Source organism: Rattus norvegicus, chromosome 20 (genome assembly GCF_021556685.1).
Source record: "Rattus norvegicus strain SHRSP/BbbUtx chromosome 20, alternate assembly SHRSP_T2T, whole genome shotgun sequence".
Lineage (NCBI taxonomy): Eukaryota > Metazoa > Chordata > Mammalia > Rodentia > Muridae > Rattus > Rattus norvegicus.
In genome coordinates this window covers 29,144,067-29,171,494 of record NC_141553.1, presented here as the reverse complement: position 1 = coordinate 29,171,494, position 27,428 = coordinate 29,144,067, and the positions used below count along the sequence as shown (strand labels likewise).

General features: G+C 53.3%; 1 protein-coding gene and 1 long non-coding RNA gene across 6 annotated transcripts; one reads left to right on the top strand and one right to left on the bottom strand.

Moving 5' to 3' along the window:
* On the bottom strand, positions 1-26,875 carry Spock2 (SPARC/osteonectin, cwcv and kazal like domains proteoglycan 2). The gene is given in 11 exon segments (NM_001108533.4): positions 1-3,912; positions 4,027-4,164; positions 5,430-5,492; positions 7,678-7,896; positions 8,467-8,583; positions 8,987-9,101; positions 11,144-11,258; positions 12,794-12,908; positions 13,102-13,147; positions 13,379-13,387; positions 26,429-26,875. Coding segments are annotated over 11 exon segments (1,272 nt in total). The 5' UTR covers positions 26,618-26,875; the 3' UTR covers positions 1-3,766.
* Positions 17,908-26,790, top strand: LOC134483914 (uncharacterized). Of its 5 annotated transcripts, none has more exons than XR_015645832.1 (4): positions 17,908-18,137; positions 19,318-19,791; positions 21,156-21,273; positions 21,786-25,221. It is a non-coding gene; the product is annotated as an uncharacterized LOC134483914 (long non-coding RNA). The 5 variants fall into 5 exon arrangements; XR_015645835.1 differs by lacking the exon at positions 21,156-21,273 and adding an exon at positions 18,636-18,710 and having other exon boundaries at positions 17,926-18,137; positions 19,318-19,406; positions 21,786-25,220; XR_015645833.1 differs by lacking the exon at positions 21,156-21,273 and having other exon boundaries at positions 17,924-18,137; positions 19,318-19,406.
* Positions 26,876-27,428: the final 553 nt, after the last annotated feature.

Here is a 27,428-nt window from a genome sequence, read left to right as displayed (position 1 = left end):
TGATGTTTATAAAGTTTTTATTTTCCATTTTCTTAAAAATAACATTTGCTTTCTTTTATGCGTGTGTAGAGTGAACTTGTTTCCTTAGGCTGAGTAACAGGCAGATAAAGACCACAGCAAAGTGAGGGGCCCCGGGTGGAGGCAAGTGGGGGTGGGCGGGGCAGGAGTGGATGTGTCACGGAGGAAGGGGAGAGAACGGGGTCACCCATGGGATGCTTGAGTGCCCACCAACGCACACACAGGTCTAACACTTGTTCAGTTTTTCAAAAGACATCTAAGATTACTGGGAAATACAACGTCAGCACTTAAATCTACAGACGGAACCCAAGCACTTGACCACAATGTTTAACTCTAAGCTCAGTTTAAGTGGGACACGGGCTAAGAAGCGGGTTGCTCTGCCTGACTTGTTACAGATGTCTTGAATCTCCTTTTGCACCCCCAGGTCCTTCCTTGGGACAACTGCAGGCAGAAGGGTTCGTGATGACCCAGGTATCAAAGACGGGCCCCTGGTTCTCTCCCAGGCCTGTGGGCTCAGGCTTTGGGGAGCCGATATCAAAAGACCCCATCTACCCACTTAGAGGAGAAGCCGAAAGCAGATAAAGCTCAAGAAAAGCCAGACGGGTACCAACCCAAACCAGGGGAGGGAGGGGGCCGGAGTAAGGACGGACCTGTGCCCACCCATCACGTGGACTCCTATGAAACACTGGAGGGAAGTCAAGATGTCCCATGACTCTCTCACCAACTTTGCCTCCTGCCAGAGCTCCCTGGGACCTCTGAGTGTCTCTCAAGGCACATTTACTCCCTCCAACCTCAAACTGCCCCAACTTACGCCATCCCTCCCAGCACCCAAGGGCTATGGAGGGTCTTAGTAGGGCAGCTCCAGGGCCCGGCAAGGCGGGGTGCTGCTGTAGTTTGGCTGAACTCTTTCCAGCACAGCCCTAGCTCTCCTGCCCATAGCAAGGGAGCGAGAGCAGGCAGGAGCATGGGGGAACTGGGTAGGCAGCTTATTCAAGGATGAGGCCTTAGGACTGACAATAGTCTGGCCTGGGACCTCGTTCCTGAGGAAACCAGAAGCTACTTGGGGACCTTCGGCCCCACCAGGGACAACTGCTCTGTCTACCCTTGTGAGACTCAGTCTCAGTGGGGGCGAAGGGCAGTACGGGGGGGACACTTTAGAGGGGGACAAACTTCTGGATCCCTGAGGCCTGCCACAGTCAAGCTCCATACCTTCTGCTTTCTTCCTAAAACATATTTACAAAGTCAGATACAAAACCAGAAGATCCAGGGACACACAGAGCACAGCCCCCTCAGTGGGGCAGGGCGAAAGAAGGGGATGCTTCTTCCTCCACAACACCCCATCCCCACCCCAGAAAGTCTGAAATCCTTCACAGCTACCCGGGATGTTCTGGGAATCCAGCTACGGCAGAGGAAGAATCAGACTCCGTCCTATCGAGAGCAGGAAGTTTCAAGTAACTCCAGCTGGAGGAGGGGGTGGGGGAAGGGGAGGAGGAGGAGGAAGAGGAGGAGGAGGAGGAGGAAGAAGAGGAGGAAGAGGAGGAGGAGGAGGAGGAGGAAGAGGAGGAGGAAGAGGAGGAGGAAGAGGAGGAGGAGGAGGAGGAGGAGGAGGGATGGCTGCTTCTATAATGCAGAGGGCTGATGTGACTGAGCCAGGGACCAGAGGATGGTTGCAGAGGCCTGAGGAAGGGAGGGAGGAGGAAGGGGATGGGATCAGGGACAGTCACCCGGAGAGTCAGAACTGTGTTGTGGAATGAGAAGCACTTTATGGAGCTTAGTGGCATTTCTGTATTTGCCCCAGGAGATGACAAGGAAGGTGGCCATTCCAGGGTGGCGGGAAGGGATGGGAAGGATGAGGCTCTTCCCTAAAGTCCACACTCAGTGGATGTAACCAGCTAGTGCCCCTGAGATGCTGGGGGACAGCCAGACTGGGGCTTTGTCCTGGAAACCCTAGCACAAGAACCCCAGTAGCTGCCCAGCCTTCCACCACACAGGGGGCTGTCCTCACTCTCCCTAGCCGTCAGGGTGGCCCTCGGTGTTCTCTCTCTCTCTCTCTCTCTCTCTCTCTCTCTCTCTCTCTCTCTCTCTCTCTCACACACACACACACACACACACACACACACGCACGCACGCACATACCAAAGGGTATCAGTGGCCCAAGTACAGGTAAGAAATTCTTCATCAAATATTTTAAGGAATTTCCTTTGAGAGGGGGTGCAGTGGGAATCAATAAACACACAAAACCCCACAGGGCATCTGGGTAAAAGCCCCTCACACTGAGGCATGGCCTCAGGGCCTAGCTGCCCAGTGTGGTCCCCTCTGATACATTGCTCTCTATTCATATATGTGGTGGGGCTTTAAATAGAGTCTGGGGCACGGCTCTAGTAGGGCCATCTTGGGGACCCTTGAGACAGAGGGAAGCCATGGTTGAGAGGACTAAGGTATCGGGGCCTCTCCTCCAGGACTATCTCTGGGCACAGGAAGTCACAGCTTCCTGATGCTTTCTCACAGGATCTCAGAGACATACCTTTCTCTGGACAAGAGGGGATCGTTTCCTACAGGGTCAGGGAGGAGGTGGGCAGACGTGTGCTGCTTTCTGTTCCTCTGCTCCTTAGGACAAAGGGACTCTTGCCAGGAAACAGAGGTCATGGCTGCGAGCCCTCAAAACTGAACTGCATGATGACAGCCCCCATTTGCCAAGAAAGCAGCCTAGAGCCCCAGGAGGCAACAGGTGCTGACTGGGTTAATCTGAGGCCTGGTATCAAGGGACCTACCCTCCTCCTCTGCCTCATGGTCTCTGCCTGTTCTGCTGGGCTATCTCTGGTTACTCAGGACTAGGCTAAGAGATAACCTATTGGGTGTGTCCAACCTTTTGATGTTGTAATAGTATTGTCATCTACAAAGCCCACATTCAAGAACTCCCCAATCCAATTATCAAAAACCCAAAAGCAGCAACCAAAAAACCCTTTTTTTTTTTTTTTTTTTGGTTCTTTTTTTCGGAGCTGGGGACCGAACCCAGGGCCTTGCGCTTCCTAGGTAAGCGCTCTACCACTGAGCTAAATCCCCAGCCCCAAAAAACCCTATTTTTAAGTAAGTTTCCTGTTTTGTGTTGGGCCACATGGATAGCTATCCTTAGCCACGTACAGCCCAGAGGTCACGGCTGAACACACCCACAAGCAGCTCTCTGGATGTCAGCAGAAGGGTAAGCCTTGTTGTATGAACAGGTCCTGCCTCACCACCACACACCATGGTGGGGCTTTCACATCAAATCAGCCCGATTTGGGGAGGATGCTCAGCTTCCAGCTTCCTGCCCTCCCTCTCTGGCCTCAGGAGAGGAAGGAAGAAAGGCAGGAGGGGGTAAGGTTGATTGAGCAGGGCAGGACCTGGGTCGAGGTGTTGGCCTGAGGGACAGGATCTGGGGCATCACATCACATTGATTTTGGTCTGTTGGTGTGTCCATGTGTGTGAAAGTGTGCATTTGAACATCGATAACAACGGGAAAGAAATAACCACAGGAAGGAAGGGACCTCTAGGTGACTCACATCACACACACACACACACACACACACACACACACACACACACACACACACCAGTCACACAAGCCACACTCTCCAGTCCCCACTGGAGCCAGGGTCCTTCACGCTGACTTCCGGATCCATTTGCTAAGTTGCCTGCTGCTGTCCAGGTCTCTTCTGGCCTGTCTTTCTGGCCGTCGGCACCCTGGCCTGCCGAGGCCTTCGAGGGCCATCTACCAGATGTAGCCTCCGTCATCTGCCTCACCCGCCTCACCCTCCTCCTCCTCAGCCTCCTCGCCTGCCTCTTCTGTCTCCTTTTCCTCCTCATCCTCCCAGCCGACACCGCTTCCAAAGTCCCCGGAGAAACCCACGATGTCATCTGTTGGGAAAACAAGCGAAAGACCAGTAAGGAACCTCCACGCGGCATCTACTCTCTCAGCCTGGAGTCCTGCCCCACCTACGTGACCCTGAGAACTAGCCACATGCTCCTTACCACAGTCAGGGTTCCCATGCATGCGTGTGCCGGTCAGCTCCAGGCCCAGCTGGTCCACGCACCAGCAGTCACCACTGCTCTGGTCACACTGCATCTTCCGATAGTAACCATCTTCATCACAGCTCGGAATGAAGATACCTGAGGGTTAGGGCGAGAGCTGGGAGTGTGGGCTCTGGAGTGGGTGAGCAGGGGCCTAGATGGCCTGAGAACCTGGCCAGCCTGGTACTGACGCCCAGCCCTTAAGACACCAGACACTCAGGACTACCGACCGGAAGACCTCCCTTCCCCAGCATCCTTGTATCACATGCTCTGGCTCCTTTGAGGATGCTATCAAGTGCTGCTGTTTCCTGGGTCTCATGGCCTCCATCTTGGAGGACAGGCTGGCCTCATATGTTAGAAAGCTTGATCCCACTCTTGGTTTCTCTCCAGCTAGGAATGTGGAGTTTCTCTTCCTTCTTCAGGATTTATTTGCTCAGGCCCTCAGACTGTCCACAAGGCATCTTCTGAGACATTTTAGACGGGGTGGGAGCAGGGAGGGCAGATAAGAACCACAGAGACAGCCAGGGTGGCATTTAGGTACGCTAGAGTGGAGAATCTAAGGCACTGGGGCCTGCTTTGGGAAGTGGATGATAGAGTGGCTTCCTTACCAAGGCTGGAAGCCAGTAGGCCTGGCCAGCACAGTCCTATGGGTGCTCATTCAACGTGCTGGTCTTGTGCGTCCAATCATGTAACTCTCAAGGAGCCACAAGGCCCTGTGTTTTTGTTTGTTTGGTTGAGTTGGGTTTTTATTGAGACCTCAAGGTTTTTCCTGATGCCATCAGTGTATGTGCCTGGCTTATTACCCTCCCTCAAGACATAACCCACACCCCTTCCAAGGCTAGTGCCCCAGAAGATCTCTACTGGCCTCTCAGGAGACTTATGCCCACCTGCATTCTCCCTCAGCCCCTACACAGCAGTCTGAGTTGAGAATTTTCTTCCCAACTCTACGTGCTGAGTGTTCCCATGGCTAGGCTGGCCGAAGGCTTTATGTGGCCAAGAACCTTGTCTGCCTCACCCATCGGTTCTGACTGAGTCTGACCTGGGTCTCTCTCATCTCTCCAGGGTGTTCATTTAGAATATGAATGAGCACCTCCCACGGAGGGGGTTCCCATTCCAGCCTCAGACACACACCTGTTCCAGTGAATGTAAGTAGATGGTTCTCCTGCCCTGGTCTGGATAGCCCAAGTGTTTAAACATACTCCCTGAGGAGACTCCTGCCTAACAAGCCAATGAAACCAAGAAAGATGTTTTCCTATGCCAGGGGCCTCTTCTAGGTTCCTTGTAAAGCAAGGCAATTGAAACCTCTGACCCTCAAGAAAGTGCAGGGTAGCATCTCTAGCTCCCTCCTCTGCACCCCTCCTTACCTGGCTTCTTCTTGGCTGCCTCCTGGATCTGTGTGCGCTCCAGCTCTGCCAGGCAGGGGGGCTCTGTAGAGAGAAGCAGCCTTAGGATTGGCCCATGGAGCTGAAAACACCCTGAGCCCCCCAAACTTAGAACCTTTTGTGGGGGCTCTGCAACAAAACCACCTGGTCTCACATCAGGCCACACCAGGGTGGTGGTGGCACGCCCCAATCCTACTAGGATTCCCAAACTGATATAAGGCTGTTGGATGAAGACACCCAGCGTCCAGTTAAGGGAGGCCATCACTGCTTAAGAGAGGCTAAGGATCACAAGAGCCCCAAGGTTCTCTGAGGGTGTTGGCTCTCACAGGATGAGCTAAAAAGTTCAAAAGAAAGCTGGGCATGGTGGTGCCTACCTTTAACTACTGCATTCTGGAGTCAGAGACAGGTGGATAGCTATGAGTTTAAGGCTAGCCTGGTCTACATAGAATGTTCTAGGATATCCACAGTCAGATAGTGAGTCCTTGTCTCAAAAATCAAAACAAACAAACCCACATAACAACAACAAAATTCAAAAGAGGCAGTAGGGACAGGCAGACACCACAGGCTGAGAAACCGTAGGAGAACAGATTAGACGTTAGACTTAACCCCGGGCCTGAACATAACTGGTGGCCTGTCTCTACTGTCTGGGTCCTTGGGGAGACCATGGCCTTCCAAACCAGATATCTGCCTGATAGTAAAACAGGACAGCTTAAGCCTTCTGCGTCTTCGGAAGACATGGGATGGACATCAGCAGCCTGGGGAGTGGATACACTGAGGGAGCACAGGCAGCAGGCAGGCTGGTCAGCACACTGAAGATAGAAAAGGTCTTAGGCCTCAGCACCACTGAGGGAGGCGTGACTCCCATGGTACTGTGGGTCCAGATTTCCTTAGTTTGTGCTCACAGAGCCTCAGAGTTAGACATTGTTATCTCCCAGAAAGTGAACTCACAAGGATGTGGGTCACTTATTTGGGACCCCAGCTTAGCACATGGTGGAGCCCTAGCCAAGCCTTGGCCTTTGGTTGCAGATGCTTCTTACTTTGACCGTGGTCAGCAGAGGCACTGGGCAGCTCACTAGAGACCTCAACTTCTCCATCAATTGCCCCTTGGCCTAGGTGATTTCTAAGCACAGAGCCTGCTCTGGATCTAAGCACACACGGCTGACAAATGCCAAGCAGGAGGCGTGGTGGTACTCCCAGCACTCAGGAGACAAACAACACCACAAGTCCAAGGCCAGCCTGGAATACAGAGTGAGTTTTAACCACCTTGGTCTACATGCTACCCTGTCTCCAAAAGATGAAAGAAAAACAATAAAAATAAAAACTGGGGTGGGAGCTAGAGAGATGGCTCAGCGGTTAAGATCACCAAGTGCTCTTCCAGAGGTCCTGAGTTCAATTCCCAGCAACCACGTGGTGGCTCACAACCATCTGTAAGGGGATCTGATGCCCTCTTCTGGTGTGTCTGAAGATGGCTATAGTGTACTCATATAAAAATAAATAAATCTTTAAAAAAAGATTTTTTAAAAAGATTTATTTATTTTATGTATATAAGTACACTGTCGCTGTCTTCAGACACACCAGAAGAGGGCATCAGATCCCATTACAGATGGTCGTGAGCCACCATGTGGTTGCTGAGAATTGAACTCAGGACCTCTGGAAGAGCAGTCAGTGCTCTTAACCACTGAGCCATCTCTCCAGCCCAATAATCTTTAAAAAAAAAAAAAAAATCTAGGTGTGGTTGGTGCATGCCTATAGTTTCAGCTACATGGTGAGTTCCAGGCCATCTTGGGGTGTATGAAATCCTGTCTCAAAAAAAAAAGCCTTCATGTGTGGTCTAACGATGACTTACACGATCACCTGTCTGGGGTGAAGATGTGACATCTGTGTCCTTGGCTTCAAGACCCTCCCTCCCCCACCCCCACTCAGATTCTCCAAGGGGCCCCTGAAACATCACATTCATACTTATACACGTGTGTTTATCTTATGTTTGTGTGTCTATGTGTATGTGTACATATTTGCGAGTTCACATGTGTTGTACATGTGAAGGTCCCTACCCTGGGTTCTAATCAGTGAGAGAAGCCCGGATGGATACAGCAAGATGAGCTGAGAAGGCTCTGAGCCCAAGCATGTGAGTAAGAGGCTACCACTGTGACTCCAAAAGAGAGGCTAGAGCTGAAGCTGAGCCCCACAGGGAGGAAGAAGTCGGTGCCCGAGAGCCACAGGCAGTACTTACTCTCCCTCCAGAAACAGAAGCACCACTCAGCAGTAGAGACTCGGCCATCTTTGTAGGTGTCGCAGGAGTTGAAGAAGGGGCGGATGCAGACCTCGTATTTGTCCAGGTTGATGGCAGCCAGTTCTGTCTGGTCCAGGAAGAGATCTCCACTGGTGTCCAGCTTAGAGAACATCCAACCGATGGAGTCCTTGCAACTGGCCCCTAGGCTCTTGTCCAACCCTGGAGGGGAGACTAGAATTCAGGTAGGCTCTGCTGTCCATCTGTCTGTCCATCCATCTTTCTATGTATCTCAGCCCCAGACCTCTGTTCAGAGTCAGGGTAGTCTGAAACTTAACCTCAGGGTACGGAGGGAAAGTAAAGGACAGCCAAAGGCCTTTGCTTCTACCCCCACACAGAACCGTAACAGAACCACTTGAAGCCTAGTTTACAAGCCTTTCTGAAGATGTGTCTTGGGTTCTGGGGATCAGACCCAGGGCTGTGAGTATGCTCGGCAGTGCTCTCCCAGCCAAGCTCTCTCTGCTATATCCTCGAGCCCACAAAACAGCATTTCTTCAGTTTCCTTGGCTACCCCGTGGAGGGACTGAGCTATGGCACCCACATCGTATCATGGCTAAAGCCGACCAACCACTCTACTGCAAGGTAAAGCTCTTTGGGGGCTCACATCGTGGGCTTGGAATCTGAAAGGGAGAGGACAGAAGTGGACTGGCCCTGTGACACCTGTCTGCTGAGCCCCTTCCTGTCTTCCCCACCTCACCCCAACCCAGACAGAGAATCAGTTCCCCATGCCACCTGCAGGGCTAGAGGAGCTGCTGGCTGAGCCATTCTGCTTCGAGTTCTCACGAAGGAGCTGGAACCAGTCACGAAGCCTATCCCCCAGGTCGGCCAGGTCCTGCCCTGTGCAGGTCTCTGCAATGAAGACGGAGCAGAGGTTTGGGGCTGGGTGGGATGAAGCAGCAGGCTGGGAGCATGGGCAATGTTAAGGGAAGCAAAAGAGGGAAGTGGGAGGAGCTTCCTCCCCTCCCATTCCCCATCCCCACTCCTCGTTCTTCCCCTCCCTCCCACTCAAACTAGTCAGTCTCCTTGCAGGGGGGCTACCTTCTTCTCACCCACTTCTCCAACACCCAGGGAAGAAAAAAGAGACGAAGCCCCAGCTTTCTGTTCTCCGTTACCAGGACCCCAAACTATACAGGTTCCTGTTATGGCCGACAGTGCCTTCCCACTCTGCAAACTATCCTACAGTCCTGAAGGATGCCCAGGCCTCCTGGCTAGGTCCAACAGCCCGGATCTAGCTTTGGTCACACTCTCTTACCTGACTTGCTGTCGGTGGTAGACGCAGTAGACTGCTCCGTGGGACAGGGGCAGGGGCCCTCACACCTCACCGCCAGGTGCTTGTTACTCAGACATGCCTGCTGCTCCAGCTTGCACTGCGCGACAGAGCTCAGGCTAGGGCGTGGGGGCTCAACTACGGGGCCTGCCGCCAGGGGCCCTGAATCCCTACCACTCGAAGGAAGGGCCATGGGGCTTGGGCTTGCTAGAGAACATCAGTGTAGCAGTGACTATTAAAACCCCAGCCCGGGATTCTACCCCGCCTTGATCATTGAGTTCCTCTGGGAGTAGACAAGGACTAAAAAAATACACATTCACGGTGTTTATATCTATAATAAGTCTTAAGCAGCACAAGGGCTGGGCAGCTGCCCACCCTCTATTCTGTTAGAATCTACTCTCTTATCGATAACCCCAAGTTATTACTTACTATGTTTTATCTGCTCTTAGTTCTACAGGGCAACCTTTAGGGCCATGCTCTCTTGACTTTAACCAATGGCTGCTGCTTCTTTCTCCTTCTCCTCCTGGTGGACCTCTCTGACCCAAGCCTGTAAAACCTCAACTCTCCCTTTGCCCATGTCTCCTTTGCCCAACCGTTGCCTATTAGCATCTTTATTGACCAATCACAGCTAACTAGAGACAAGATCACTTGGCTAAGGGGAGTCTGTATACAGACTCCCTCTTCTCTAGGACAACCAATTTTAAGGGCCCAAATTAACATTGAAATACAGATAACGGGGCTGGGGATTTATCTCAGTGGTAGAGCGCTTGCCTAGCAAGCGCAAGGCCCTGGGTTCGGTCCCCAGCTCCGGAAAAAAAAAAGAAAGAAAGAAAAAAAAGAAAAGGGAAATACAGATAACGTCAGACCAACCCACTACACATCAAGGCCAAGGGAGGCCCACGGCCACGCCCAGGGCCATGAGCTTGAGGTGGAAGCGAGACCTCCTGGACCTTTCCCGGCAGCTTCCTGCCCATAAGATGCCTGTCCTCTGTTCCAGGACAGTTTTCCTCCTCTTCATCTGCATCCCACTTCTTTCTCCTCCTCTTCCTCTCAACTCCTCTGTGCTGTCTCCTGTGCCCCCTCAGTAACTTTAACCTGAGCAGGAAACTCTTATCCTATACCTGCATCCTATGCCAACCAAAAGGCTCTCCAGGGCTGGGACAATGGTCGGTGTTAAAATGCTGTTGCACAAGCACGGGAATCCGAGTTCGAATTCCCAGAAATGCCAGGTAGAACCCTGTGGACCCAACTGTCCCTCCAGCCTGAAGAGTCTGGCTGACAAGACTAGCAATATGGTGGACTTCCGGTTTAACTGAGAAACGCTAACCCGATTACTAAGAAGGAAGAACAATGGAGAACAAGTCCCAGCATCAACCTAGGCCCATACACATGCAAACATGTAAACATGTACACACACATGCAAACATGTAACATGTACACACACATGCATGTACACACATGCACACATGCATACATACATGCATGCACACACACACACACACACACACACACACACACACACACACACACACACCAGGAAAATAGAAAAAGAAAAAAAAAACAACAAGACACAAACACCCGGGGTCTCCTAACTCAACCCTAGCTAAACACCCTAGTGTTTACTTCTAGAGATGTTACTAGCCATCACCTGTGCTCCCCTAGAACGCTTGAGTTTGCAAAATGGTTTCACAGACATCATCCCGTTCTTCCTCTCAAAATTCTACAAGGTAGGATCCTGTTCCCACCCCCAACACTTCTTCCCTACCTCTTCTGATGGGGACAGTGTCCTGTCCACATCGCCCTCTGCTGGCTGGTGAGCATAAAGTCCTCAGTGTACAAGTTCTTCATTCTCTCTAGCAACTGACCACAAGAGCTCCCCTCCTTCCATCCAGGCCTCTGAGCACCTTTGTGAGCCTTTCCCTGGCTTCTCCGCTTGCATTACCTGCCCAAACATCTCTTCATATCTCTTCCCTGCCCTCTGCCTGCCAAAGGTCAGCTCACCCTGACCAGGGCTGAACAGCTGCATTGAACGTACTGACAGAGTCCCATACTAATCCTAGGAACCTTTGTGGGGGCTCCTTCTGTTCCCCGTGGCATTGGGGACACCCCACCTCCACCCCATACATGGCCAAGGCTCCTCACCACTGAACTGTAGGTATGGCCATCGGAACCACAGACGGAAGCTAGCTGGGCCATGTGACAGGGCTTGCAGATGGAGTCTTTGCCTCCGTGGAGTTTCAAAGAAGGCTGCTTGATCCTGTGAACATGGACGGGGGGAGATGTGGGGATGGGGAGATGTGGGGTCAGGGGTAAAAAGATTCCTACCAGAAGGTCCAGTAGACATTGCCCGATAACTCCAATCCAGCAGCCTACAGTAGACCCATGCTCCCGACCTCTCTCGTCACCCAATCCCCCCATCAAAACCAGCTCCTAAAAATGGACCAACCAGGCAGGACAGGGGCCCTCAGTTGGCCTTTCACAGAGAGACTATCAGGTCTGATTGCATGAGGGGTCAACCAAAGCAGAGGTCTCGGGCCATGTCTGGTTCGGTCAGTCACTGGGTCTAATCACTCAGTAGTCACTGTTATGGTTTTCAGTGGAGGAATTCATTAACATTTGCAAAATGGAAGAGTTGGTATAAAACCCCCAAAATGGGCCTCAACGCCTCCTCCTCCTCCACAGGCCTCAGAAGCTACAGTCTTCAATATTTCGTGAAATCCCCACATGTCAGAACAGGGGCTTCAGGTGATCTGGTCTAACCCGTTTGTCTTAGACACACAGGACACCCAGGTCAGAGAGGAGCTGTGACTCTCTAGTCCTGAGTGTGTTTGGTAAGATGTGGCACTCTCTGTCTGCCTCTGCTTCTGTCTCTGTCTCTGCTTCTGTCTCTGTCTCTCTGTTTCTGCTCCTATCTCTGTCTCTGTCTCTTTTTCTGCTTCTCTCTCTCCCCCCTCCCCTTCCTGCCCTCTCTCCCTCCCTCTCACTTTCCCTTCCTTTATCCCTCATTTAAGGAAAGCCAGTAGCCACAAGATGAAGCTGAGGACACCCAAAGCTCCCTGTGGTGCTTTCCAATGACTAGGAACTCACACCTCCAACCAACAGCCAGGAGACAAGTGGGAAGGGGAACACTCCAACACCAGTGCTTCCTGCATTTGCAGGGAACCCTAAAGTTTGCATTTTCACAAATACCATCTCCTTTATCCTCAGACATCCCCTCCTCCCAGAAACATCTCTCAGGATGGGAATCTGCTCCCTCCAGGTTCTTCTGTCTTTTCTCAGGGGCCATGTCTTCCTGCCCAAGTTGCCCTCTGCTTGCTGGTGGCCATTAAGACCTAAAAGAGAATTGTCTGGAGCGTCTTCTCTTACCACAGACCCAGAGCCACACCCAACCAATCCAGTAGAACCAATGGTGGATGCCCTGACGCCCTGAAACAGTGGTTCTCAACATGTGGGTCGAGACCCCTTCTGTGTCGAATGGCCTTTTCATAGGGGTCACCTAAGACCATCAGGAAGCAAAGATATTTACATTATGATTCATAACTATCAAAATTACAGTTATTAAGTAGCAGTGAAAAGTAATTTCACCACAACATGAGGAACTGTATTAAAGGGTCGCAGTGTTAGGAAGGTTGAGAACCACTGCTCAGAAACAATGTAGTCACGTGTCCTTGTTCTGAGGGATGACCGTGAGCGATGTTCTTTGAAACAGTAGATGCCTAGGTAAGGACAGGGCCATGGAGCCCCACCTTCTGAGCAGAACAGCCCCTCCTGGGGCTCCTTGCTGTCACTCACCTGTGTTCCAGCTTCTTGCGGCTGATACACATGGCGCGCTGGTAGCCTTGAGCGACACACACCTTGTGACGACTGCACTTCACCTTCTGGCAGGGGTCCTTGGTGGTATCCAGAGCTGTGGGGACCCAAGGTCAGGACCCTGAACACCCGAGGAGAACCCAGGATCCCCAGCCCAACCCCAGAGGTGCCTCTCTCCAGCAGCCCTCGGTAACCAGAGTTCAGGACTTCAAGTCCTGTGCCCAAGGTCACTGCTCCTCTGTCCCCGTGGGTGCCAGACTCCTCCCCCCATACCCAGAGGGACATACTACCTTCGTCTCCTTGCTGATTGTCCTCCCAACTCTTGATGTAATCATCCTGGGAAGGGACAGAGGGGTGGGAGGGAGGAAGAGCCCCAATTACATCTCAGGTCAACTGAAGAGACGAGGAAGGGAGAGGCCTGGGCCACTGTTTCCACAGCTGCCCACCCAGGCACTGCCCGTAACCTCCCCACACTCGATATCCTAGAACCCGTTCCAGTCTCTCCCACACGGGACTTCCCACTCCACACCGGTGGCTGGCCAGGGAAGAGGCCCGGATTGTACTCACCTCTACCTCCTGAAGACAGAACACCATGGGATCCACAGGAAATCAGCAGAGGGGAGAAGAAGAAAGACGTGGCTGTGAGGCCCACTCTCAGAACCCGGGCATCCCTGGGCTACTTTGATTGTGATGAGTCTAGAGACCCAGCACCCCCAGCAACACCAATTAGAGGCCTGTATTCCTGTGTCTTCTGCACACACGCACACAAACTATACTGTGGAAGTGTAAGGTAAGCCCCACGGTTCTGAGCTGACAATAAACCCCAGCCCAGCTCTGGCTCTATACCAAGGCAGATGTCTGAGGGGGCTGTACTGCCTGGAAATGGTGTTTCTTGTGCCTCTGCCCGGGGTATCTGGAAACGGCACCCAGTCTCTCCTGCTGCAGCCTCTTCTTTGGCACGTACCCTGCCGTCACCTGCCCACCCTGTGAGGGAGGTGTGAGGAAGAGCTATAGGAAAGCTAGTGTCTGCTCAGGGTTCCTTCCTTCCGACAAAGCTCAGATGGTGCCCACTGGGAAGGGAACAGTGCCTACGGTGATGGTTTTCCTGATCATTATGGTCCAGGGGAACCTGAAAGGTCCTTCCAGGTCACGTGAGCCAGCTTCTTCTTCACAGGCAGAAGAAACCAGAACAGTCAGAGATGTGCCATCACGTGACTCAGCTCCCACCTTCACTGAAGCAGGTCTCGGATGCCCAGGAAAGCCCTCTCTTCCCACTACCTCGTGGGATCTCTGAGACCAAGGCCCTTGGAGATCTTCCCATTCTGTTGCATTGGATGGCCCAACCACCCCAGCCTGACCAGAAGAAGAAAAGCTTTCCACAGGCCCGCCTCCCTTTCACAAAAGCACCAACACTCTTTGCCTCTTCCCTCTGTCCTTTGAGGTGGGGCTGGTTGTTAAAGGCCCTCAAACAGCTTCCAGAGTGTCTGGAAGAAACCTTGCCAGGCAGATAGGAGCAGCTTCTGGATCCTGAAGAACCAACCACCAGCTTTCTCTGCACGGGACACTGAGGAGAAACCACATGTGGCTACCTGCAACTCATCCTAGTCTTTGCCATATCCCATTCAGAGATGTGGAGGGGTGGGTGTGGCATAGACCTGGCGTTTAGCTGTTATACCCAGGAGAAGAGGACATATGTCTGAGGGGGCTGTACTGGCATCAGACAACGGGGGCAAACAGCGAAGAGATGCCCATGAGGGCTTTGGAAACCAACAGGTAACAGGACAGCAGGAATGAAAACTTCCAGGGCAGAGCCAAGCAGGCAATGGTCAAACTAAAAATACCATTCATTCGGGCCTACCTAGGTACATATATGTATGCCTATGAGCATGTATCATGTGCGTGTGTGTGTGTGTGTATGTGAGTGTGTGTGCATGTGTGTGTGCATGTGTGTTATGTGTGTGCAGTCAGGTGTGACATTCCTCCTCCTTCCTTCTATGGCTTTGCACAGAAGCATACAGATGTGTAGCACATGAACACGGGGCCACTTGAGGCCATCCGCCAGTGCCAGATGGTTTGTATCCAGAAATGAAGTAGCAGACCCCATTTCTGTGAACAGCCTCCAGCTTTCACACTCGTGCAGCCTTCCTGTCTCTTCCATAGATAGGGAAGGTATTAAGAGATGGGTGGGAGAGCAGGGAGGGAAGGATAGAGGGAGGGAGAGAGGGCCTGGCTCTCAGGATGTCTCTGCCTGCCTCTCTGTCTCTCCCATTGAGCCCCTGCCCTATGGCTCTCCTCACCCTGGACACCACAGGATGCCCAAGGAGCCAGGTGTCTCCCAGTCCTTGGGCTCAGGATCAGACAGGAGAAAGGTCACCAGGGTCCAAATGCTCAGGGCTTGCTCTGGAAGCCATAGGATAAACACACACACACACACACACACACACACAAACACACACACACACACACACACTTGGCCTTTTGCAGGAGCAGGCAAAGGATGACAGCTCAGTTCTAGCCTTTGTTCAACAGCATCTGGGGTGCAGGGGTCCTCTGCCCGGAGCCTGCTTTACAGAAGACGGGGAAACAGGCTGAGAATGATCAAATAGCTGAGGCCGGCCACGATGACCAAGGCTGGGCGGAAGGAAGGAGGTACCAGCCTTTTTCAGGGACTGTCTCCCGCTGCTCCCATTTTTCCCTTGGGAAATGGGAGCAGTGTGGTTGTAAAGTGGAAGAGGGGGGAGTATGGTGTTGCATGCCTACCATTCCAGCAGTCGGGAGCTGAGGCTGGAGGATATCCACTTCAAGGCTGGACTGGGCTACATATTGAGACCCCATTTCAAGGACAGAGATCTTGTGATTGTCTAGTGTTTGGGGGACAGATGTGAACTGGCTGTCTTTGACCATCAAGATCTGTGCCCTCCCCAGCCACCTGCTAAAACACCACAGTGGGCGGGGTCTGAGGTGATCTCTCATCTCCTGTGATCCTGCCACTCTAGAGCTGAGGGCTTTGGAGTCCACTCACAGACTTCAGTCAAAACCCACTGTAGAATACTTGGGACTCAGTACAAAGTGGCTTCTTAAAGCTTAAGGCCAAGAAGGTCTGATTAGAAACTCAAGGGGTAGTAGGGAGGGCTTTTAAGACTCCATCCATACTGTGTCCCACTCCCCAGGAGGAGGCAGCCTCCATGCTGACTCTGGGGACAGAGGAGGTCTTTCTGAATAGCAGTACCAAGTCCGGTGACCCCACTGCGCAGTTGCTGAGAGGCTGGAGGGATGCCTAGTTCATAATCCCTTTGCAACTTAGCTCCTCACTCTCCGGGGTGGAAGCAGCCAGCCAGGGGGATGGGAACAGGAGACCCTGCAGCTACCCAGGGTCCCTGCTTCCCCTTGGGAGTGCCCCAGGCACATTTCTGGCCTCTGAAGCTCAGCCACTTCTCTTTTGGCCTCTCTCAGAGAAACATGCCCCACATGGGAGCTGTTATATCAATCAGAGACTCAGATTTGGGTGCAGAAAATAGGGGCGAGAGATGAAAAGGTGACGTGCCCCTGAAAGTTGGGGAAAGAGGGGTCATTGCTGGGGAACAGAGTCCAGTGGGGATGTGAGACTAATCATTCCCCATAGGGGTCACAGGGAGGGGCGACAGGCATCTTGCAGGCATCACAGGAACAGTCATTCTGGGGTAAAATAGGGGAATCGCTGAGGTCAGATGGGAGCCAGAACCATCTTCAGGCTGATGAAGAGGATTGTGGCTTACTGGGAAGCCCATGCTTCCTGCACTATGTCTATTTATGGCACCCAAGTGGGCTTATTAGTGGCTGAGAAATAATCAGACAAGGGTACCTGGGTCTTCTCGGCAAAGAGGATGTCCTATGGTTCTGCTGTGACTCACCCGCACCTAACAGGGCTTGGGGAGCCTTTCCCTAGGAGAATGTCCGTCAAATGCCTCTTATCCACAAAAGCTAGAATTCCTCCCCTGTGCCACACGGGCCCAGGGTCATTGGAGGGAGAAACTGTGTAAGTCTCCCAGTGCACACGTAAGATGAGGGTTGGTTCTGGTCAAGCTCTGGACAGCCAGAGTACAGGCCAGTAGGCTAGAGCTCACAGCTATGGTCCCCTCTCCACCCATGCATCTTCTGATGTTGGGCTTATGTCTGATTTCTTCACCTCTAGCCAGAGCCATGGGAAGCCATTCTGTCCCCTCTGAGGGAGCTTCGAATACATGTAGAGTGTCACGCTGCCCTCTCTAAGCCCCCTTGATCCTTTCCTACCCCCACCCCTCTACCCTTTCCAGTCCCCACCAGTTCTTCAAGACAGTCGAGCTGAAATCCCTGTAGAATCCCTTCTTGGCTCTGCATTCACCCTTCCCAGGCTGCTGTTTTCTTTCTAACGTGTGTCCTATTTACTACCAGAGCAGTTTGCACTCGTTTATTTACAAGGGTGGACAGATGGACAGAGAGACAAACAGACTAAGAAAACTTACTTCTATCAGATGTTTCCTCTGCAGGGCAGGGATGCAGAGTGAGTTTAGCATCACCCCTCCCCATCTTAAATTTTTCTACAATGAACATCTATTGCTTTTATAGGAAAGGAGGGGACCACTATAAACGTTTCATTTAGAAACCCTTCCCTGGTTCCCCAACACCTCCAGAAGAAGGCTCATCTTTCGTCTGTGTCTGGCCACTGAGTCCACTGTCCACCCAGGGATCCCTCAGTAGGACATAGCTTTGCACAGCTGCCTTCTCCACTCTGCACATATGTTCACGTCTGACCCAGACCAGCTAGTTGTCTGTCATAACCCAGCTCCTGCATTCTCTTTTCCAACCCCGCCCTTGCCTGCTTAGCCTACCTTGGAGAGTCTAGCGTTGCTCTGGTGACACCCAGCCACATGTTTCTGCTTCTTCTGCCTTATTTACACATCCAATTCCTTAAGGGAAGACACCACATAAAGTTCAACTTCCCTGCCCAGCACCCAGTACACAGTAACCGCGCTAGTAACAACAGCTACGTCTTCACATCAAGTACTGCTGGGGAAGCTAAGTTAAGTACTTCCTGCTCCTGCCTTGTTTACTCTTCACAGAAGCCCTAAGAGAAACTTATGTTGCTATCTCTGTGTGGCACTCTGGGATATTAAGTGACGTATAGAGGACCTCATGCAATTGCATGGCACAATACGGACCCCCAAACCAGGACACCATAGGTGTTAGCTGATGAAGACCTAAGTCAAGTGGAACCGGGAAGGCCAATCCCAGGCCATGATAGTTTCTCCTGCCACGTAAACACGCTTCAGGGAGTCCCGGAGGGGACGCAACTGGCTGGCATCAGAGGGTGAGATATCTGGGGTGGGTGGGGGTTCCTTTCTCCAGGCTCTTTCCAGAAATCCTTCACCCGCTCCAGGTTCTGCAGGTTTGGAGCTAACCCAGCTCCTGCTTTGATCTCTGCAGCTCAGCTCAGTTGCCATGGAGACAGGCCCACTGCACCAAGCTGGGGGAAAGATGAAGTGCGCAGGCCTGGTGGGTTTAGGGGGCGCATGCTGGGTATTTTGGAGGCTGTTTACTTCCTGTCATTTTAATTAGCACCCAAATCGCCAGCTCACTTCACAGCTTGAGTTAACCCAATCAATTCCGCTAGCAGCGGGCAGAGGAGGAGGGGGCAGGGAACCCAGCAGAGACTCACCGTCTCTGCAGCAGTATGGTGAGGGAAGCGACCCCTCACCCCGATGCCCCGCGTGGAGTCAGCGTACTGGGTTCCTGCGTGGCTTTACCTCTGATTCCAGGCAAGGGTCACCTGCCCTGGACAAACTCTACTTCCTTATTGGTAAAACAGGGCTCTCTGCAATGCTCAGAACCAAGATGGAAGGACACTGGGAAGGCGGGACATAACCAGGACCACAGAACACAGGTTTCAAGTGGCCACAAATACCGACTTCTGCCATCGTCTCACGGCGAGGCGACTGTCACAGCGCATTCGCACGGGTTCATCATGAGACTCGGCTTCTGTAATTCTGTTAGGACATGTTTTTCCCATTCTCTTAATAGATCCAGAATCTCTAATTTTTGGTTTTTCAAGACAAGCTTTCTCTGTGTGGCCCTGGCTGTCCTGGAACTTGCTCTGTCAAACCAGGCTGGCCTTGAACTCAGAGATCTGCCTTCCTCTGTCTCCTGAGTGCTGGGGTTAAAGGCATGTACCACCACTGCCCAGCTAAAAATCTTTAAAAATGTAAGTGGGCCAGGCCTCACCTAAGCTCCAAGAGGCCTGGTATCTGAGAATCATTTCACCTCATACCAGAGCACACGTGAATGGTGCAGGAATGCCCCTCACCCCTGGGGAAGGCTCGGAGTTAGGGGGCCTTATAGGGTACCTTCTCCTGTCTCCCCCAAGAAACAACCATAGCCACGGAAAGGGTTCAGGAGGGGAGAGGTGAGGCTGCCTGGCACCAGCTTCTGCCTCAGCAAAAGGGAGGGCAGGCTGGGAGGGGCATCATTAAACACCTGCTTCCCTCTCACAGGGCTGCGTGAGACCTGGGCAAACAGACGGAGACAGGCATCTAGGAGACGCTGCTTCCCACCTCTTCCCTCTCAGGAATTTCCTCCAAAGGTAAAAATGTGCTTCTCACTGCTCCCTGCATGCCAGGAGCCTGGCCGGCATTCAGGTATGCCTGCACCCACGCCCCTGCCAAGGCCAGAGCATGACCTCCCATGACTCTAACAGGATCTGGGCCACCCTCACCCACTCAGGCCTTGGATCCTACACCCAGCAGAGTGTAAATAACTCACACACAGTGGGTGGAGAAGAGGAGAGAGGCCAAGGGTCTGGGCTCTATTCTGAACCATGTCTCAGGCCTTGGTTTCCCAACGGAACCACCAGAGATAAATCAAGGTTGCCATGGCGATCTCTAAGGAAGACCCCAGCCATGAGCTGAGGAAACTTGGGACAGAGTCTCAGGCACCTGGCCTTCTGGACCCCTTTCTTCATAGATAAGGTATGGGGGTTCAGGGCTGGTGAGGACCTGGGGCTCTGCTCTCAAATGAAGAAATGAGAACGGAATGGGGGTGGGGGTGAATAATTCCACCATGCTCCACACAAGTACATTGGAGCCAGGGCGTCAGCTGCCTTCAGTCAAGTATAGATACACAGGCCCAGGGGCCTGGAGGGTAAAGAGGTTTGGGACCCCTTTTCCTTATGTCCTCATCACTTTGAAAGGAACACACACACACACACACACACACACACACACACACACACACAAATAATTAGCCCAGCCCAGAGCTGTAGCTGGCAAGTAGGGGTGGGGGCTTAGAGGATGGTGGGAAGGGGTGGGACCCAACCCTGCTGTCCCTTCCCACTGTGTGAACATTCCACTGTGTGGAGCTCCTACAACACACTGAAGAGTACTGAGGGTGGATGCAACAGGAGGAGATCGGTCTGACGATCACAGATCACAGGAGAAAAGTGACAAATACATAAACTGCTTCAGCGAAGGGCCCTTGAGAGCCAAGCCCCTAAGGCAGCACCCACAAGTGCCAAGTGAGCCTGAGGCCAATGAGCAGTGAGGAAAGGGGCTGGCCCTGCAGTGAAATGTTGACTATCAGAGACCAGCCCACCCCAGAGCCCAGGGGAGCACAACACTATTCAAACTCTGCTTCCTAAGGGCACTCACTACTCCAGTCACTTAGGAGTTGGGGTAGGAGGATGAGTTCAGCTTTGATGGGTTTGAATCCAACCTAGAACCATATGATACCTGATTCAACAAAGTAACTAAACTCAGTGTCCAGGCCTAGGCCCACACCTAGGGCTTCCCTATCCACAGCCCTAATGCGGCTCATCGGGACCCTGGGAGAGAAGGGGAGAGACTATGTTACAGGCTATATGTCTGGGTTCCACCCCTCCCTAAACTCATATACGGATGTCCTGAACCCCAATGTGAGATGGCATTAGGTGGTGACAGCCTTGGGAAGCAACTGGGTTTAGATGAAGTCACTAGGACAGACACGTATGATGAGATCAGAATCCACACAAGAGAGGAGCAAAAGGGTCTGGAGAGAGAACACTGGCCACTCTCTCAGAAGACCTAGGGTCCATTTCCTACACCTAGATGAGGGTTCATGGCTCTCTGTAGCTCCAGTCCCAGGCACACACATGTACGTACACACACACACACACACACACACACACACACACACACGCACACAAATCACCCACACACATAAGCTAACGTGAACATTTTTTTTTTTTTGGTTTTTTTTTCTTTTTTTCGGAGCTGGGGACCGAACCCAGGGCCTTGCGCTTGCTAGGCAAGCGCTCTACCACTGAGCTAAATCCCCAACCCCGAACATTTTTTTAAAGAAGAGGAAAAGGGGCTCAAGCTCACGAGGATGCAGCCAGAAGGCTGCCGGAACCGGAAGGAAGCCCTTGCCAGTGTGAACCAGCATCTTGATCAAGGACCTGGTCTAGACTATAAGAGGTAAAGCTGCTTGTGCCCGCCCATCTAGGACGTGCCATAGATAAACAGTGAGAGGAGCAGGTGTTGTGGAGCAGGCCTTTAAGCCCAGCACTCTGGAGTCAGGGGCAGTGAGTTTGAGGCCAGCCTAGTGCTACACAGAGAAATCTTGTCTCAAGGAAATAAAAACACAAACAAACAAACAAAAAACAGAAAGAAAAAGAAACAGTGGAGGAGTTGGGCACCTTTAATGCCACCACTCAGGAGGCAAAGGCTGTGAGTTCAAGGCTAGCCTGATCTACGTACGTAGTGAGCTCCTGTACCACTTTCCTAGGGTCACAGAATGCTCAGAGTTCAGTGGGTCACGCTCATTAGTCTGTGTCTTAAACGGCTGAGAAGATGGAGGCTCGAAAAGGCAGTGCATCTGCCTCAGGTCCGCACTGTTAATCTGTCTTCCCCATAGGAAGAGAAACAACGCATCCGGCCTGGGCCCCTGGGGCCTGAGGTGGGACTGAGCTCTCCCATTCCTCACACAGATCTGACCTGGTGGAGAATGAGGTGTCATGGCCATCTGTCCCCTGAGAATGGCTGGGAGACAAGAGAAGAATCCTGCATCCTCATCAAGTGGTCTCTTTCATCCCTCTCTTCCCAGGCTGAGCATCCTGCCGAGCCCTCAAATCCATCACCATGCTGCCCTGTTCTGAAGATGCCAACCTTCTGGTGGGAGAAGAGTCAGAAACCAGGGTGGTGGTGGTGGTGGTGGTGGTGGAGGAGGAGGAGGAGGAGGAGGAGGAGGAGGAGGAGGAGGAGGAGGCGGCCAGTGAAGGACCTGGCCTACTCCCAAACCCAAATTATAGAATCCCTTCTGACCCACTTTGGGGTTCTCACAAGCCCACACCCCTCACAGCATGTGCATACGCACTCTCACTGGCTTAGGAGTTGGGAGCAGGAGGGAACGGTCCTCTGGAAACCCCTTTGCTGCTTTCCCATGTTACTGGCCTATTGGCATGCACAAAGACCTGGGACTTGCACACGGTCAGCAGGGAGAAACCCTGACCTGCAGCCTCCAGGATCACCATGAAGCCCGAAGTACGCATACACAGATCCATAGTGGATGCAGGAACTAATCACGCTGCTGTACCATCCTTGACATAAAGGATGAGGAAGGTTGTGGGCCAGCTCTAAAGACACTCCTTTCCGTATGACAAAGGTGGCCTGCAGGGGATGCCTTCCTTCCTTCCTGGGATATGCTTCCTCAGTGCATACTCACGTCAGCCTCCCAATCTGAAGCTGAGGCTCGAAGGGCAGACGTTCTATGCCTGACATCTCATGGGAAGAACCTGAGTACAGGCCAAGCTGTCCCTCCCTGTCCCTCTTTGGTTATTACTAGGCTAGACCAGGCTGCTGAAGACACTGGGTCTTTGTCATCCTTCCAAGGAGATGCTGCCTCTTCTTGAGACAGCCTTGGAAGCTGATAGGACACTAGCCAGGGGACACAGTTGGCCCTTCCTCCCTGATTCAGTAGAGATGAGGAATGCCAGATATCCTGAAAACAAAGCCGGACTACATGACCTGGATTCAAATCCAAGTTCTGGGGCTGGAGGTGCGGCTCAGTTGGTGGGGTGCTTGCCTGGTGTGCACAGAAACCCGAGTTCAGTTCTCAGTGCTGGAGAAACCAGGCACAGTGGTGTGTGCTTGTAAGCCCTCACCTGGGATCCATGAGCTTGTCTCAGAGGAACAAGACAACAATGAAATCCCAGCCCTGCCACTTCCCAGCTGTGGATCCTCCAAATAAACCACTCACACAATGTCTCCGTGCCTTTGACCACACAAGGATCAAGGGACAACTGTCTTGGGTTGTGGAGAGGCGCGAGCGGCAATGCGTGTTTGGAAGGCTCACCGCCATCCCGACTCAGCATGGATTAGCAGCGCGCCTCTGGGTGCCAAGCACTATGCTCACCACTCACAAATATAATTAAAATTTAATGGAAGTGGAGTGCAAAGCGGAGAAGAGCCAAGAAGAGAGAGAACAGTCAGTTCTTCCCAGCCAAGCTCTTTCGAGCCGACCCTAGAGATACAGTGTAATGGCTTTCTCTTCTCAAGTGCTCCTAACCATGAGGCCCTGCGTGCTGCGTTCCAAGACCCACACGCAAGTCTGACCCAGCTCTGCAGGGAGTGAATTCAGATTCGAGAACACAGAAGAGCAGGACTGCCCTGGGCAGAGAACCTGGCCACAGAGCCAGGCTCAGGCCACAACTTCCTAGCTACTCCGTCATGAATCTGCTGCTCTCTGGGAGAAGAGTGGCCGGCGTTAGAAAAGACCCACAGAACCAGGATGTGAGAGCCTGGTGCCCACTGGAGGGGAGGATTACTCTGCTGGCAAAGCCTGCCTCTGATAATCCTGCTGCCCACAGAGAGAATGCTAAGCGGAAGGCCCTTCTCGCCGAGCCAATCCCGTGTCCAAGCAACACCTTAGAGCTTCTCCTACCTTGGACTCTTCTGACAGGATCTCCTCCATCTTCCCTGCTCATCTGTCAACTGTTCAATGACATAGCCCCTCATCCATGTCCCTGATGCCTTGGATCCTGTTCCCAGAGCACAGCCTCTTCCTTGCCCCTCTGTTACCCAGCACACAGGTGGCCCTGTGTCATCTGTGATCACTTATGAACCAAAGTCAAACTCAACCTGGGAGTCCCCTAGGGACTCCTCAAAAACTGTTCCTTTTTCTCTCCCAAAGAGATGTTTTCCTGTTCTTCAGAAGCGCTGACCCGGTGGAGATGGATATAGATACCTGTTCTACAGCGTCTGACTGGAGGCCCCAGCTCTTAGGGTGGGACGGGAAGCAAATGCAGCACAGGCAGGGTCCCTAGGCACAGTCTGTGCACCACACAACTCCACGAGGCACTGTTCTCCCTGTGGCGTGGCTACAATTATGCAAGGTGGTGGCTCTGAGCTAGCAGCCTCCTTTCTGCCTTTCAGGAGAAGCTGCCAACAGATTCCCCAAGGCTGAGCCCCGCACCCCCCCCCACCGCCTTTCTTGTCTCACTTCCATCCCAGACCCCATCCTCCTGCAGCCAGCCCCCCTACTCCTTGGGCTTTAGAGAAAAATCTGAGTTTTCAAAGCACAAATCCCCCCTCTCTGCCACCGTGTTCTCTGTGAATCCTGCAGGGGTTGGTCCTGTGGTTTTAATGCTGGTGCCTTTCTTCTGATGGGGGTGGTGGTGGCACCAATACAGGGAGACAGGTGGGCAGCCCTAAGCCGGGGGTCAAGTCAGTCAAGCATTCATTGGCACCCACTGTGTTGGCTGCTGGAAGCCGGGTCGATGGAGAAGAACCTGTGATTTTTAAGCCCTCACTGGTCTGATGAAGCAGTACTTTTTCCATCTGACCTTCACTAGTCCCAGGCAGATCAGGCAGCCGGGAAGTCAGAGGGAGGCCGGGACCGGTGACACATGGATTCCTTCCGGAAGGATCAGCTTGCTGCTGCCCCCTCATTGCTGGACTGCGGACAGTGGCAGGAGACTGCGCTAATCTGGGCTGGGCCTGCAGGTGCCTGGGGAAGGCCTTTGGTCGGGCAAAGATGGAGAACAAGGGCCCACTATGTGGTCCGGGGGTCTGGATGCCTATGGTGGTTCCTTCCCTTTACTAATGAAATTATGTCACTTGGACTGAAAACAAAACCATCCGAACCTCTGCCTCTTCCCATGGCGTGTCTGGGTGCCTTATGCATGTTTGAAAATAATGTCTAAACAGATATCCCCGACCGGTTTCAAGGCAGAAAAACTGTAAATACCATTTCTTCATCCTCTAACGTGCGTTCACGCGTTTCCCCAGATCCCTGGGTCACTGACCGGGTATCTGTTCTCTCAGTAACGACCTGCAGCTGCCTTATCAGCCGTGCACCTTACGGTATTAAAGCAAGCTCTCTCTTTATTCTGAAACAGGATAAAACTGTTGAATAGAAAAACATCTAAAAAGAACAAAAATCTTGTGGATGCTCGAAGTTTAAGAAGTAAGAACAGTCATGGTGTGACTTGTTCTGTACTAGGTGGGTCAAATCAGAGAGTCTGCGGAATGAGGAGGGCGTCAGCTAGCGCCAGATCGAGGGGCGCTCTACATCTCAGGGCTCACCCTCACCCCATCGCTTTCTGAGGTGCCCAGGGCGCAGCCACGCCCTCCCTTGCTCACCCCTGCCCACGCCACCATCTGCGAGGCGGCCGTGGCTGCCCTGCGGGAGGGAACGCGCCTCCAATTCCCTCCCTGATCTACAGGTGCGGGTAAACAGAGCTGCGGCGCCGGCCGGTCCGCAGCTTCCTCCCCGCCCCCACCCGCAAAGCTTTGCCCAAGGTTAAGTCCGCTTGCCGCGGGCGTCCGCCAGGGACCCCAACCCAGCTCCTGGGGCTCTCGCTTCTGCTTCTCACGCCCACCGGACCAAGGATGGGTCTCCTAGCTCCACCGCCGAGCTTAGTTCAGGAAAACCAACCTCCCTAGCCTGGCTCTGGCTCCGGCATTTTCACTGTGCACCCCCACCCCCAGGCGCCCCATTATGGACACGCCTTCCACAATCTCTTAAGAGGTTGGGGGAACCCTTCCCCAAACTCAAAGCCCTGGCCACCGCTCAGTCCTTGAGCCTTCTGTCCCCTTCTTCCGAAGCCCTAGGTGGGGATGGAGGACAGACACCCTTGCGGCCGCTACCTTCCCTGTCGGCCCCACCCAGATCTGTTCCCTCTGCCAAGACCGGTGTGTGCAGTCTGCAGCATTCACCCGGCAGGGGCCTAGCCCGGGGACCGATGGCAAGGGAGTGGGGGTTGGGGTACAAGCGGGGCCCAGCAGCAGCAGCAGCAGCTCGGGCCCGTGTCCCCACATCCCGCACTCCTGCTCCGCGCCACGCCACCGGGCAGACCCCGTCGCGAGCGTGCGCCCCTAGAGCATGTTCTCGTCTAGGACTCTCCCGGAGGCTGCGGGACTAAAGGTCCCAAAGCCGGTGGCTACGGGAGCACCGGAGGGGTTCGGGCTGGGACTCTCGGTGTTGTTTACTCTTGGCGCAGTTAGCCAGGCAGGCCCAAGAGGCTCCGGCTCCGACACGAGGCGGCGGCTCCCAGCACGCGCAGGGTCTCTGATTCCGGCCTCCCCTCCCGCAACCCGCACCCGGCCCGGCCCTCCGCGCCCTGACGCTCACGTCTCGGAAGCGGTTCCAGTGCTTAATCTTGCCGCTGTACTGCGAGATGGACGACAGCCATTGCTCGTCTTCCATGAAATTGCCGGGGGTCTCGCCCTCCTTGAGCCCCTTGGCGTCGCCTTCAGCCAAAGCGACTACGGCGAGGAGGAGCAGCGGCAGAGCCAGCCGCCCGGATCCCGGAGCGCGCATCGTGGTCTGGGCTTGGACCTGGGGGGCGTCTGGACTTCAGCAGTATTTGAGGTCCTCCCTCCACCGCGCTGCTGGCGAAGCGCTGCGGTCCTCCTCAGCCCTCCTCCTGCTGTCTGACTCCAGTGACTGACGGAGGGTGGGTCGTGGCTGAAATGTGACCTGGTTAGCAGATGCACTTGTCTGAAAAAGCCCAGCGCTGGACGCGGAGAGGGAGAGAGAATCAGAGAGGCTGCGCCAGCGGGGGCTGTGTCTGTAACTGTAGCATCAGCATCACGTTTGACATCATCATACCTGGTTTAAAAAAAAAAAAAAAAGAAGGAGGGGGTAGATTTCAAAGCAGAGCGCTGGATCAGAGCAGCCAAGCTAGCCAAGCCGCAGCGCAGGGCTGCGCAAGTCAGTCCAGCTCTCAAGGAGTTGCAAACCAGGGAAGCAGAACCCTGAGATGTCCCTGCTATCTATCCAAGGGTGGGCAGCAAAGAAGGGCTCCGGGGTCTTTCATAGGACTGAAAGAGGATGAAAACTCTCGGGTTACCAAGCCAGTCCGGCTCAGGTGTCTAAAGGGGAATCTGGCCACAGACAGTTCCTTCTTCCCTAGCCTCCCACCCACTCCCGAGTGGCCTGTGCCACAGCTCTGACAGCTGGCTCCCTGCGAGTTATGGCGCTCCGGTAATGGGTGGCTTCCTTAAGACAAAGGCGGTCTAACAACTGGCTGCCTCTGAACTATTGCTCCCCAGGCCCGCCGCTTTCAACGCATGGCCGGAACACTGAATGGCTGGTAAAACATGGGCAGATGTCCTCCTCCCCAAGCAGA